This window comes from Montipora capricornis, chromosome 11 (assembly GCF_036669925.1).
Source record: "Montipora capricornis isolate CH-2021 chromosome 11, ASM3666992v2, whole genome shotgun sequence".
In the NCBI taxonomy this organism is placed as follows: domain Eukaryota; kingdom Metazoa; phylum Cnidaria; class Anthozoa; order Scleractinia; family Acroporidae; genus Montipora; species Montipora capricornis.
In genome coordinates this window covers 34,803,714-34,816,213 of record NC_090893.1, presented here as the reverse complement: position 1 = coordinate 34,816,213, position 12,500 = coordinate 34,803,714, and the positions used below count along the sequence as shown (strand labels likewise).

General features: G+C 38.8%; 1 protein-coding gene across 1 annotated transcript in view; it reads left to right on the top strand.

Moving 5' to 3' along the window:
* The first annotated feature begins 3,256 nt into the window (after positions 1 to 3,256).
* Positions 3,257 to 12,500, top strand: part of LOC138024865 (tauropine dehydrogenase-like) — a 17,701-nt gene continuing 8,457 nt past the window's right edge. Inside the window, exons 1-3 of the mRNA XM_068872049.1 lie at positions 3,257 to 3,372; positions 8,522 to 8,603; positions 11,871 to 12,205. Coding sequence (XP_068728150.1) covers positions 3,316 to 3,372; positions 8,522 to 8,603; positions 11,871 to 12,205 — 474 coding nt within the window. The 5' untranslated portion in view covers positions 3,257 to 3,315. The remainder of the gene's footprint in view (positions 3,373 to 8,521; positions 8,604 to 11,870; positions 12,206 to 12,500) is intronic.

Sequence of the window (12,500 nt, the reverse complement as noted above, 5' to 3'; positions counted from 1 at the left end):
ACGTTTATACAAACGTTGGCCGTGTAGCACTTATATTTTAAACAGAGTTTAACTGAGTAGAGTGTAATGTGGAGTGCTAGATTTTTATCCCATATGAACGATGTGAGCGTTAGCCCTACTGATGGAAATGGGCCCACACAAGGTCAGAGTTTTTGTCTGTCCTTGTGTGGGCCCATTTCCTTACCTGAACATTGCTAAGACAAATGTGCAATTGATCTGATTGGACCATTCCCTGGACAAATCTACATTCTTACCTTAGTAGACTACAGGAGCGAATGGCCAGAGGCAACGATCCTAAAGAGTACCACCAGTGAGAAGATTATCTCTCTGCTCACCGAGGTTTTTGCTCGTTTTGGAAACCCGAAGGTACTGCTCTCTGACAATGGACCCCAGTTCACGTCAGAGGAGAAAGCCTGAAAGCTTTCTCAAGTTAAATGGAATTCAACACTGTTGGACGTCTCCGTACTTCCCGAAGGCAAATGGACTGGTAGAAAGATTACATCGATACCTGGAACACAGCATCCGCGCAGCAGAACTTGATGGCTTCTTGTGGACCGAGGTCCTGCCTGACATTCTACAAGTCTACAGATCCACTCCTCATGCCGGGACTGGTATGACACCTGCCAAGCTGATGTTGAATAGAGAAATGGCAACCAAGTTAACGGTGGTCCTAGAGCCGGAAAAAGGAATCGTCCCGGAAGAAAAGTACAAACGCTTTCAAGAAAAACTATGTGATTATGCTGATTAAAAACGAAGGGCTCGACATAATGATCTGGCACTGGGAGATGTTGTATTTGTGGCAACCTTGACCAACTTCAGTGGAATAACTATGTAATCCTGAAGGAGAAAGGAAGTGATACCTTTGAGCTGGTCCAAGTGGAGACCAGGGAACGGGTGATCCGGAATGCAAAAGTCCTTAAAAAGGTTCCCCTGCATATTGACGTACAAAGGCAGCATGAGGCTGAAGAATGGGAAGAGCCGCAGGAGCATGCACCCTGAACAGGTCGATCCACCAGAAGAAACAAAGGAAACCCCTAAGACTGTAGAGGTACCTCTTACCTTGCCTGAGGAAGGAGAAGACCAAGACACTAGAGACTTCAGGCGCTCTGCAAGACAACCGAAACTCAAGAGAGACACTGATTACCTCTATTATTGGATGGTGCAGTTGTATCAAATGCACATCATGACATTGTTATTGTTTTTGTTTTTCATAGTTAGGGTAAAGTACTTATAGTAGGTTATGGACTGCTGGACTGTACTTTTGAGGTTAGGTTGTGATGTAGTGTTGTGGCAACCCTGTGCCAGAACGCCAAGTTACTTGGCATTGTACGTGTATGTAATGGCGGACACGAGGAGAATGGCCCATTTCCGAGTTGCTGCATGCCTCAGTTTCAAAGCGAATCCTGGTGCTCAACCATTCAAATGGAAATTAGTTGCTTATTCTCATGCAAATCAAGCTCATTTCCATTTCAATAGTTGAGCACCAAGACTCACTTTGAAACCTTAGACAAACAGCAACTCGGAAATGGCATATTATGAGAAAGGTTGCGTTAATCCAGGCCATCCTCTACTAATAACACTACATATGATTGCTAACGAATAAAGAAAGATTTTCACAATAACTATAAATTCCTGTGTTAAGCATGAGAATTGGACGAAGAGGTAAATGCGACTAAATTTGTTGCGTGCGATTCTCTTTTTTATGATTTGATTCTTGTGCAAATTTTGACAGAGAATATTAAATTATGATAAATATCAACGGATAGAAAGTTAAAAAATCTTTATTTTTAGCGGTTATTTGAACATAAAAGATGGAACGCTTTACTAAAAATAATATTTTTGTTAATATCTGAAAGAAGAGAAATTTCGCGGGAATCGGGACGCAGTGAAAATGAGTTAACAAATTTGCATACATGCGTTGAAATGTGATATGCGAGGAGACTGGAATTTTATTTCTCTGACAAATGATTTGGTCATTGTAGTGTAAACAGAAATTTATTTGGAAAGCCAACAATATTTCTTTAACTTCCTGGTTAATCCAACTTATTGCTACGGCTTGCTAGTGCGAAGATTGTTTACGGGAAACTCACGCTTTTTGCGAATTTTGAGTGTCATGAAATTACATCATTTGCGTGGCAATATATCCCTTTACTCTAACCCAAGCACATTCAGATAGTAACAAACTTCATATTTATTAACCATTTCTTCTGCTTTTGTGCTTGTCAGCATTGTGATTAGCGATAATTCGCAAGTCTGTTTTTGTAGCTCATGGTTGTTCAGATTTTCAATTACATGGCCGCTCAACCTCGCGATTGTGTAAATAATTCAACGTGAAGTCAAAATAGATACGTTCTCAAGAACCCGACAAAGAAGGCTTCCTGACCCGACAGATGAAATAACAAATATTAGGTTAAATGTTACAACAAAATTATAAAACCAAAGGCGTTGTTTAGCTCTGAAAACGACGAACGATTAACATTATTTCTTCCTTCTGACAAAACATCATAAAAAGCCAGAGACTCCAGAAATCTTCGTGTTTTTACGATCGATTGTCATTAATCTTTTGATGAAAATTCGATTCAGAGCTATGTATAAAATCTTTGTTATTTTTTGCCTTCATCTGTCTTTTGGCTTGTCTTTTTATGTTAACTCCTGGTTTTTACGATACTTTTTGGTGCAAACGTAAAACCAAATGAAACAATGTTTTGACCTGGCATCAGATTTGACTAACAATAAGAGAAATTATGAAGCGGAAACAACACCTTCAGTCCTTCCTGAGCGTGTGCAATAAACGTTTGCTTAGTGCAACTGCAGGACATGGATGACATGCTGGAAAACGTCCGTTAGAGCAATTTGCAGTTAGTTTTTTGCAGACTATTTATTTAAACAAGAAGCGAGTGAATTTCACTCAAGGGAGTGTTTTGTTATCTTTAAACTGCATTTATTACCAAAGCTTAAAAAACTAAAATACCTCAAAATGGGATAGGACATTATAAAATAATTAAAGGTGTGAACGTCTGAGCCAAAGGGCCTCTGCCGCCACGACATGTGGATGACCTTCAAATGACCCCCCACTTGCAAAAATTAACTGGAACACTGCAGTTCACGACCACCCAATTCAGTGCCTTCTGTTTTTGTGTAACACGTATCACAAGCAACCCAATGTACGCTTCATGGAGCGTATAATATTTACTAAATATATGTCATCGCGGAAAGAGGGTCCTTACGTATCAGCGGTGTTGCCTTTTACAGACTGCGCTTTGATATAAACACTTGAGTGCAAAGGTTCTCTTGTGTTCAACTTGTCCAACTAAGATGGCAGACGAGAGTGAAGACGAAGCGTGTAAGCAAGGCGAGGCATCATCTGAAAACGTAAGGCACATACTTCCTGTTCAAACTAAATATATAACTTTTATAGGACTCCCAAGGCCCTTTATTGCGTTTTTTAGTGGGAGATGATTTCAGTTTTGTTTGATGACGTTCCGAATACACTCAAATTTATCGGCTGGTACAGTATGTTGCCCAGTATCCGACCACTTCGGTTTAAAACTACAATAATTTTCCTTCCTTAGCAGAAAGAGCTAAGTCGTATGTCAGCATTGTGATTTGCGATAATTCGCAAGTCTGTTTTTGTAGCTCATGGATGTTCAGATTTTCAATTACATGGCCGCTCAACCTCGCGATTGTGTAAATAATTCAACGTTAGTCAAAATAGATACGTTCTCAGGAACCCGACAAAGAAGGCTTCCTGACCCAACAGATGAAATAAAAAAATATTCAGTTAAATATTGCAACGAAATTAAAAAGCCAAAGACGTTGTTTTACTCTGAAAACGACGAACGATTAACATTTCCGTTTTGTTTGATGACGTTCCGAATACATTCAAATTTATCGGCTGGTACAGTATGTTGTCCAGTATCCGACCTCTTCAGTTTAAAACTACTATAATTTTCCTTCCTTAGCCGAAAGAGCTAAGTCGTATACTGGTACCGATCGGATACTAGGCAACATACTGTACACGAGTCACAGAGATTTTTTGTCGCTAGCCTTGCTTCACGTTTTTGCTATGATGAAGAGGAACAAAATCATTATAATGAACGAGGACTGAACAACTTCAAAAATTCAAAGCCATACAGGGCCAGCACATGCCAATTATCAGAAAATTTTCAGAACGATATATAAAACAATAGCAGGTTTTGTTATTTAATGATATGGAATGAGTTTTCTTGTGTTCTACCCGTCGCGTGGGTCTTTACCCACCCAAATATTATGAGCGCCTTTATAATTTATTTGCAACGAAAACCATCCATTAGAAATAAAATAAAATGTAAAACAAACATTTAGAAGACCGCAATAGAAAATAAAATTGAAATACGAATCGAAACATAATACATTGACATGCATTTACAAGATCTATATGGCTGTCTGGTCCCTCAGGGAACTAATTACAATAGACATGATGGACAAGAACAGAAAAATAGTTGCAGTACGTTTGATATGTTAAAAATAGCAATGTATCATAGGTTTTGCATTTGAAAGCCAACAGGCCTAGGGTGTTTTGTGTCGTGGCTATCGTTGGTTTTGTATTATTTGTTTGGAATTTTTCTACTGTAGGGTAGTATTATTTCGACTTTTCCATTGAAAGGCTTGAAAAATCGTGACTACCCGAAAGAACGATAAAGAAACGAAATCATCTTCCATGCACGTGCTTTGCGATGATGCGCACATGCTTGGAGATGATGTCATTTATGTTTCTCCGTGCTGTAATCTGTGGTGGGCATAATTTGGAGTCTCTGAAGATCGTTGCATGGGTTGTCCCAAAAAATCTGCATTCGGTCTGCATTTGAAATGCGTTCTATCAACGCAAAAAGCGATGGAATTGCAAAGAAAGATTTACAAAGATACGGCCACGTAAATAAATGAGAAAAATTCAAATTCAAGCTTAACATTGTTTTGTTCCCTACAAAAGTTCCAGACAGCACTACAATATCGAAAAGAACTGAAAACAAGACGCCTATTAGGGCTTATCCGTGGGATGCACAAATAGTCAACACAAATTGTCCAGTTACAGGGAACTACAACCACGGGTAAACTTCGGAAAATGCGGCGAGATTACCAGAAAGATAAAAACAAAAAGAGGTTATTTCTTATTATTAATGCTACTAAATTTGCCACTAAAAACAACTAGGACCTATTAGGGGTTATCAGGAATACGGGATATTTAGATAAAAAACTTATGGGGATATGAGATATTTGGGTCTTCTCTTCTTTTCATGAAGAACAATCAAAAGCGTCTAAGCGTCTCTAATTGGGGCATTCATGTTAGCACGAGGAGTGAGCATGCGCGGTAAGGTTCAAAGGGCAAATTTTTAGGTTGTTATTTTGACAACTCATCCGGAAAGATTTTGCTATACCAAGACTTTACAACTCGGTATCAGTGATCGCGATATGGTTGTTACAATTCGAAAATGGGAGCTACCTAAACCTCCACCAAAGCTCATTACTTATCGCTCAATGAAACGGTTCGACGCTGACATTTTTCTCCAGGATTTACACATTGTCCCCTGGGACTCTGCGTTTGTTTACGATGATATCAACGACATCTGGGCGCACTGGTATAAATTATTCACTGAAGTGATTGATCGTCATGCACCGCTTAAGAAGAAACTGGTACGCGGTAACACTGTGTCATGGATGACACCAAAAATTATTCAGGCTATAACCACAAGAAATCGTCTGCATAGAAATTAAGGTTTAAGAACAAAACGTCTGAAAATTGGGAGGTCTACAGGAAACAACGTAACTTTGTCACATCTTTCAAACGTTCTGCCCTTAAGTCATACTGCATTAATGTATCCACAAACTCCGAGCACCCTGGGGAATTTTGGAAGAAATTTCATTGTTTACTTCCAAGTAAAGACAGAGGTAACGGCCATATTCAACTGATTGAAGATGGGCGCCTCATTACTGATAGTATTGATTTCGCCAATCTTCTCAACGATTATTTCATTCATGCAGTACCTAGGCCTACCCACATGTCCAACTTACAGCCAGAAGAGTTAAGACTCATTCCAGTGTTATAGCCATTGAACAGAAATTTAAAGGACAAATGAGCTTTTCATGCACTCCTGTTCGGGATTCTTGCATCAGAAGGATACTTTCTAGTATCAAAATTAATAAAGCCACCGGTGCTGACGGAATTTCTCCACGCCTGCTAAACCTTGCTGAGCTAGGAATTTTCAGTTCTCCCACAAAATTTATCAATCGGTGCATCATTACTAGCTCCTGGCCTACATATTGGAAAATTCCATTGTCTCTCCGATCTACAAAAAAGACAGCGAGACTTCTAAAATCTAATTACCGTCCTGTATCTGTGTTATCGGCTGTTTCAAAAATAGTCGAAAGAGTTATCTTTGATCAGCTATACGAGTTTTCTCTTGACTTTCTCAGTGGGAATTTGTCTGGTTTCCTGAAAGGACATTCATGTACAACAGCCCTTCTCAAGACATGCGAAGGTATTAGAGAAAATTTAGACTCTAGCGAATACTCTGCAGCAATTACTATAGACCTCTCCAAAGCATTTGACTCTATTAACCATAATTTGCTTCTTGCAAAGCTGTCAGCGTATGGTGTAACTGAAGACGCCCCCCGGGGGGGGTACTCCCTTATAAGGGCTTAATGGGGACGTGCGGCCAGCCAGGGTATGGTTTTCGAGATTTTTGTCTTGAACAGGGTATCGAATTTAGCATTTTTTGTCTTAATCAGGGTATCGATTTATCAATTTTTGTCTTAAACTGGGTTAAATGTCTTAAACAGGGTATCAAAAGTCGGAATTCTGTCTTAAAATGGGTAGGAAAATCAGCGATATTTGTCTTAAACAGGGTCAGGGTATGAGGGGCCGCGCCGCACCTCCCCAACCAGGGATACATCGAGTACCCCCCCCCGGGAGACGCCCTACAACTTTTATGTTCTTACTTGACTGATCGAAAGCCACATGTCAAGATAGATGGTAATTTGTCAGATTGGCAAATTATGAAGAGTGGAGTTCCTCAAGGTTCAATCTTGGGTCCCCTTCTCTTCAATATATGTATGTATATGAATGATGCGAACTTTTCAGATATTTCGTCCTCCTTAAGATTTTATGCCGATGACACTACGGGGTACTCTTCAAGCCTTTGTCCATCCACCTTGCAAATAAACCTACAAAACAACCTTGGTCTACTCGTCTCCTGGTTTCGTAAGAACTTCCTGGCGATCAATCATAGTAAATCTCAATCCATCGTCTTTAACAGAGCAACTCTACCAACGGCCTTTGTTATTGACAGCAATGAACTGGATTACGTTTCACAGATCAAGCTCCTCGGAAGTAATCATCGCCAATTCACTCTCTTTTAAAGCACATATTAAAGAAATCTGCCGGAAAGTGAACACAAGTTTCAATTCTTCGTCGCATTCGTAAATTTATACCCTTAGATGTTATGATTAAATTGTACAAAGTATTTATTCTGCCTCACTTTGAATATATATCACCACTGTTCATAGGTCTAAGTAAAGGTCTGTCTGCAAAACTAGAGTCAACCAAAGCAGTCGCTCTGAGGACTTTTCTTAATCACTCTGAATCGACTGCTTTTGAAGAGTTAATTAACATCGCACATATTAAAAGCCTGGAACACCGACGCATAGAACAAGCACTGATACTCGTATACAAAAGTATTTATGGCCAGGCACCGAACTACATTCGGGAAATGTTTATCCTGCGTAGCAACGGTTACAAACTACGGGGCCATCTTAAGGTTGTTATTCCAAGACCAACCTCATCTTATATGCAATATTCTTTCACGTACCAGGCTAGTAAACAATGGAACAATCTACCAGACAAAATAAGGATGTCGGAATCCCTTTCTACATTTCGGAAGAACTTACAAAACATACAGTTCTCTTCATCGTATGACTGCAATTGTATGTTTTGTAAATAGACAGTCTAATTACCAATATTTTCTTTTATTAAACTATTAATTATTGTAATCGGTTATTATTCATTTCAGTTGATTTAATTTTTATTTCTTATTTCTCACTCATTACTTGTACATGTAAGATTATTTAAATTATCACATTGTAATTTTTATGACACATTTGCATTTAAACGAGCTATCGCTCTATGCGATATGAGCATGGTTAAATAAAATTACTTACTTACTTAGGTATAAGAACCCTACAGCGCATGCTCTTCTACACAGAGTTTCCCAGAGCCTTGAGTCGATCCAAGGTCTGGTGACGAGAATGGAGTCTTTCATGATGCAGGACAATGCCACACCCTAGTCTTGGGGTCAATTCAATAAAACTTTTACCGGTGTAATTTACAAGTGTAGCCATTGTTTTAGAGTCTGAGAACAATAGCTACACTTGTAAATTACAGGTGTAAAAGTTTTATTGAATTGACCCCAGCAATGAACAATCAGTCACAACAGTAAAGGAATTGCTGATATATGCAGCTAAACCAATGATTTTTTTTCTTTTACAGGAAGAAGAAGAAATAGAAGCAAAAGAGGAAAAAGACGAAGAATATGATGTTAAGCCTGGAGATAACGATCCATCTGCAAATGGTAATAATAATAACGATAATAATAGCAGTCATGGTCGTCACGATCATCCTCATCGATGTTAAGATCGTTACTATTTATTGGTAATGAAACAGGGCATCTGATTTATTCGGCAAATTATGCGATTTTTCTTTGCTTATTTGTAGCTGTTATTATTGGTTCTAGGGTTGAAACCTATCTTCTGCACTGGTAAAAAGTCGTTTTGCACACAGACAAACAATAGGCAGACTGCACTCTGAATTAATTTTTTTATAAATAAATATTTGTTGTTGGTTAAGTCAAACACTAGGGATCATATCTCTGCAGTGGACTATTTATTGAATGTTGAAGAATATTGTAGCCTTAATTAGCTTAGCATACAGTACAACCCCCAACTTTAACTCTTCTGTGGGGATCTTCTATCCTTCTATTATTTTTGTTCTGCACCAATAGACGACTTTCATAAATACCATACCACTCGGGTAGAATTGTAAAAACTTATTTAAGGCAGGCTACAAAGCCCTTCAGGTCCTGTCACGTTACAATTGATTGGAGGCCGTTTTGGTCGCTTTGAGAGTTAAACTTGCATTGAAGTGTGGCGTTTTAAAGCTTTAAGAAACAAACTATTACAAAGTCTCAGCTTTTTTATTGTCTCCTATTATGCTCTCAGTGCGAATTATGCGGCGTCGTGCGGAAATTAGTAAATTATGCCATAGGAAGTCTTGTCAAATGCCACAAAATATTTAAATGCTCTCTATTCTGATTTCCACAGCTATATATGCAGGAGAATTATTTTACTCGCAATTTCTGGGATAGGCTATGTTTTTGAAAATTTATTTATAATAATCATTATGACCATCATGCTCAGCATAGTTATTTACGTGCACCTAAACTCAAACCTTTTCACGCTACTCAGGTAGATGTCTCCATGTGTGCTGTGGTGAAAGTACTCACCTTTTTATCATTATGGCCTGTGTTCGAATGCGGCCTTGATGCTGTGCGTGGTCTGACATCAATTGAGCACTATGATCTTCTTTGATCTTTCTTTTGATATGATTTGTTCTTTGATTTGTAGTCTTTTTAATGAGAAAAGCAACTCTGCCCAGCTTGATTCACTGAGACTGCAATAAAATGGTTAATATAACCTTTTTTAACGCGAAACTTGGCTTAATGTGCTTTCATTTTGACCTAAGATCGAGGTTAGAGAGGCAAAGGTTCCTTCATGGTTTGACGTCACAAACTGCTTTCCGTTGTAAAAACATTTGGTAAACTTGAACGTAATGATTATGTCAGATCGAGAATAAACCCATACCCATACCCATACCTCTCAACTTTGTTGAGGACCAGAACGACAGCTGGTTTTGCTAACTTTAGGTAACTTTACTTCTAATAATGCGTGAAACATCGAGATATGAACAGCGAGATGTTTGTTGTAGGGGCAAAGAAGAAATAGATGAGCCGGGTTAGGCACACTTAAGTGTAAAAGACATGCGCAAAGGCATATGGTTGCGAGATACTCTTTGTTGTTTACTAAACATACCATGGTTTTCTCGTGCACTTGCACCAAAGGTAACTAAAATTACTTCGGATAAATTATGCCATAGGAAGTCTTGTCAAATGCCACAAAATATTTAAATGCTCTCTATTCTGATTTCCAAACCTTTTCACGCTACTCAGGTAGATGTCTCCATGAGTGCTGTGGTGAAAGCACTCACCTTTTTATCATTATGGCCTGTGTTCGAATGCGGCCTTGATGCTGTGTGTGGTCTGACATGTTTTCAATTGAGCACTATGATCTTCCCCTCTCAGCAAGTACCAATATTTTGATATGATTTGTTGTTCTTTGATTTGTAGTCTTTTCAATTAGAAAAGCAACTCTGCCCAGCTTGATTCACTGCAATAAAATGGTTAATATAACCTTTTTAACGCAAAATTGGCTTAATGTGCTTTCATTTTGACCTAAGATCGAGGTTAGAGAGGCAAAGGTTCCCTTCCGTTGTAAAAACATTTCGTAAACTTGAACGTAATGATTATGTCAGATCGAGAATAAACCCATACCCATACCTCTCTCAACTTTGTCGAGGACCAAAAGGACAGCTGGTTTTGCTAACTTTAGGTATCTTTACATCTAATAATACGTGAAACATCGAGGTGTGAATAGCGAGATGTTTGTTGTAGGGGCAAAGAAGAAATAGATGAGCCGGGTTAGGCACACTTAAGTGTAAAAGACATGCGCAAAGGCATATGGTTGCGAGATACTCTTTGTTGTTTACCAAACATACCATGGTTTTCTCGTGCACTTGCACCAAAGGTAACTAAAATTACTTCGGATACAATACTTTACATGTTTAAGGTAACAAACACAGTTTTCGCGCGCGCTTTTTTCTAAGGCAATGCAGCGCGCGTGCAAGGATTGCAAAAAAATAAACATGACTTCGACAAAGCAATCATTGTAGTTGCTCAATGCTCTCTGTACTATTTTTCCTCATAATTGAACAAGTGTTTTGATGGTTTTAGTCTTTTATGAGAAATGTATGTTAGAAAAGGTAACGATGCAAAGAACTCCGCAATTCGCAGATTTTTCTTTGTTGTCGAAAGAACGCAGTCATATGGAGCGCATGCGTAGAAAGTTAAAAAAAATGCGATTGAATGCGGAATAGCTTTCTCGGAAATACGCCTATTTCTCGAGAACCACTCGTTAGAATTTAACGAAATTTGGCGCGAAAATAGTTTAGGAATAAGTAACTGGCGTATTGAAAAGAAACTGAACTTTAACAGAGGAAATTCTATATATTCCAGTGAACCTTCCACAAGGGAGAATTAAGATCCCTCTGTCAAATTATTATGTTAAAATAGTGTCAACTTGTGAGCATCGTTACAAGCTTGTTGCATGCAAATTATAAAGAACATTTAACGACCAGATTTTCTGCAAATAAACAAAACCGATTTTAAAAGGCTGTTTATATTTATTTATGTTGCCATGGCAACTTACCATACGTCAGCTTAACTATCAAAAAACTCAAATTGGTGTTATGAACTTGCTTGTACCATTTTTGGCGACCAAAACAAGGTTTTAGAGAAAAAGGTAAATGAAACATAGGTATCAAAAACTGTTTTCAGCCATCAACAACTGTTTTTATTCGAGGATACAGAAGATTTGCACTGTTTTCGCATTGAAAACATAGATGTCGAATTTCCGTAAGACTTAGAATGGCGCTGACGCGCGGAAAGACCTGTGGTTGAGATTCCTTAACACCCAGTTACTCAGCTTTGTTTTGTGTTTTCAACCAGGAGGAGGAGAAGGAAAAGGGTCTTTTGCAAAGACGCTGGCAATTACCGGACTTGCAGGCGTTGGAGCTGCTGCTGTAGGCGTAATAGCTGCTCCGGTTATAGCAACAGCTGCCTTGGGTGCTTTTGGGTTCGGAGCATCAGGCGTTGCTGCTGGCTCGGCGGCAGCGGCTGTGCAGTCTTCGTTCTTCGGTGGATATGTCGCTTCTGGGAGTCTATTTGCTCTATGCCAGAGTGCAGGGGCCACTGGTGTCATAAGTACTGCAACAACTGGTCTCATTGGTGGAACAACTGGACTCGCGGGTGCGGGAACAACTTGGGGCATTTCCAAGTTCTTTGTACGTTTTTGTCATCTGTTTGATACTGTTTCGAACGATATAAATCTATAATTATTAATTTGTACAATCAAAAACATTTGTTTCCTGCTCCGGAAGCATAATAAAAGTTAAAAAATTTTTACAAACTCGGAGCTAAAAGTTAAAACTTATGAAATATTTCGTCCGTTTCTCAACCGGACTTCGTCAGTCAATGATATGAATGTTAAAAGGATGAATTTTAAAAAAGGATGAATTTTAAAAAGCTACAACAGAAGATACCGAAGAACCTCAAAACAAGAAGAAAATCTATGCATCA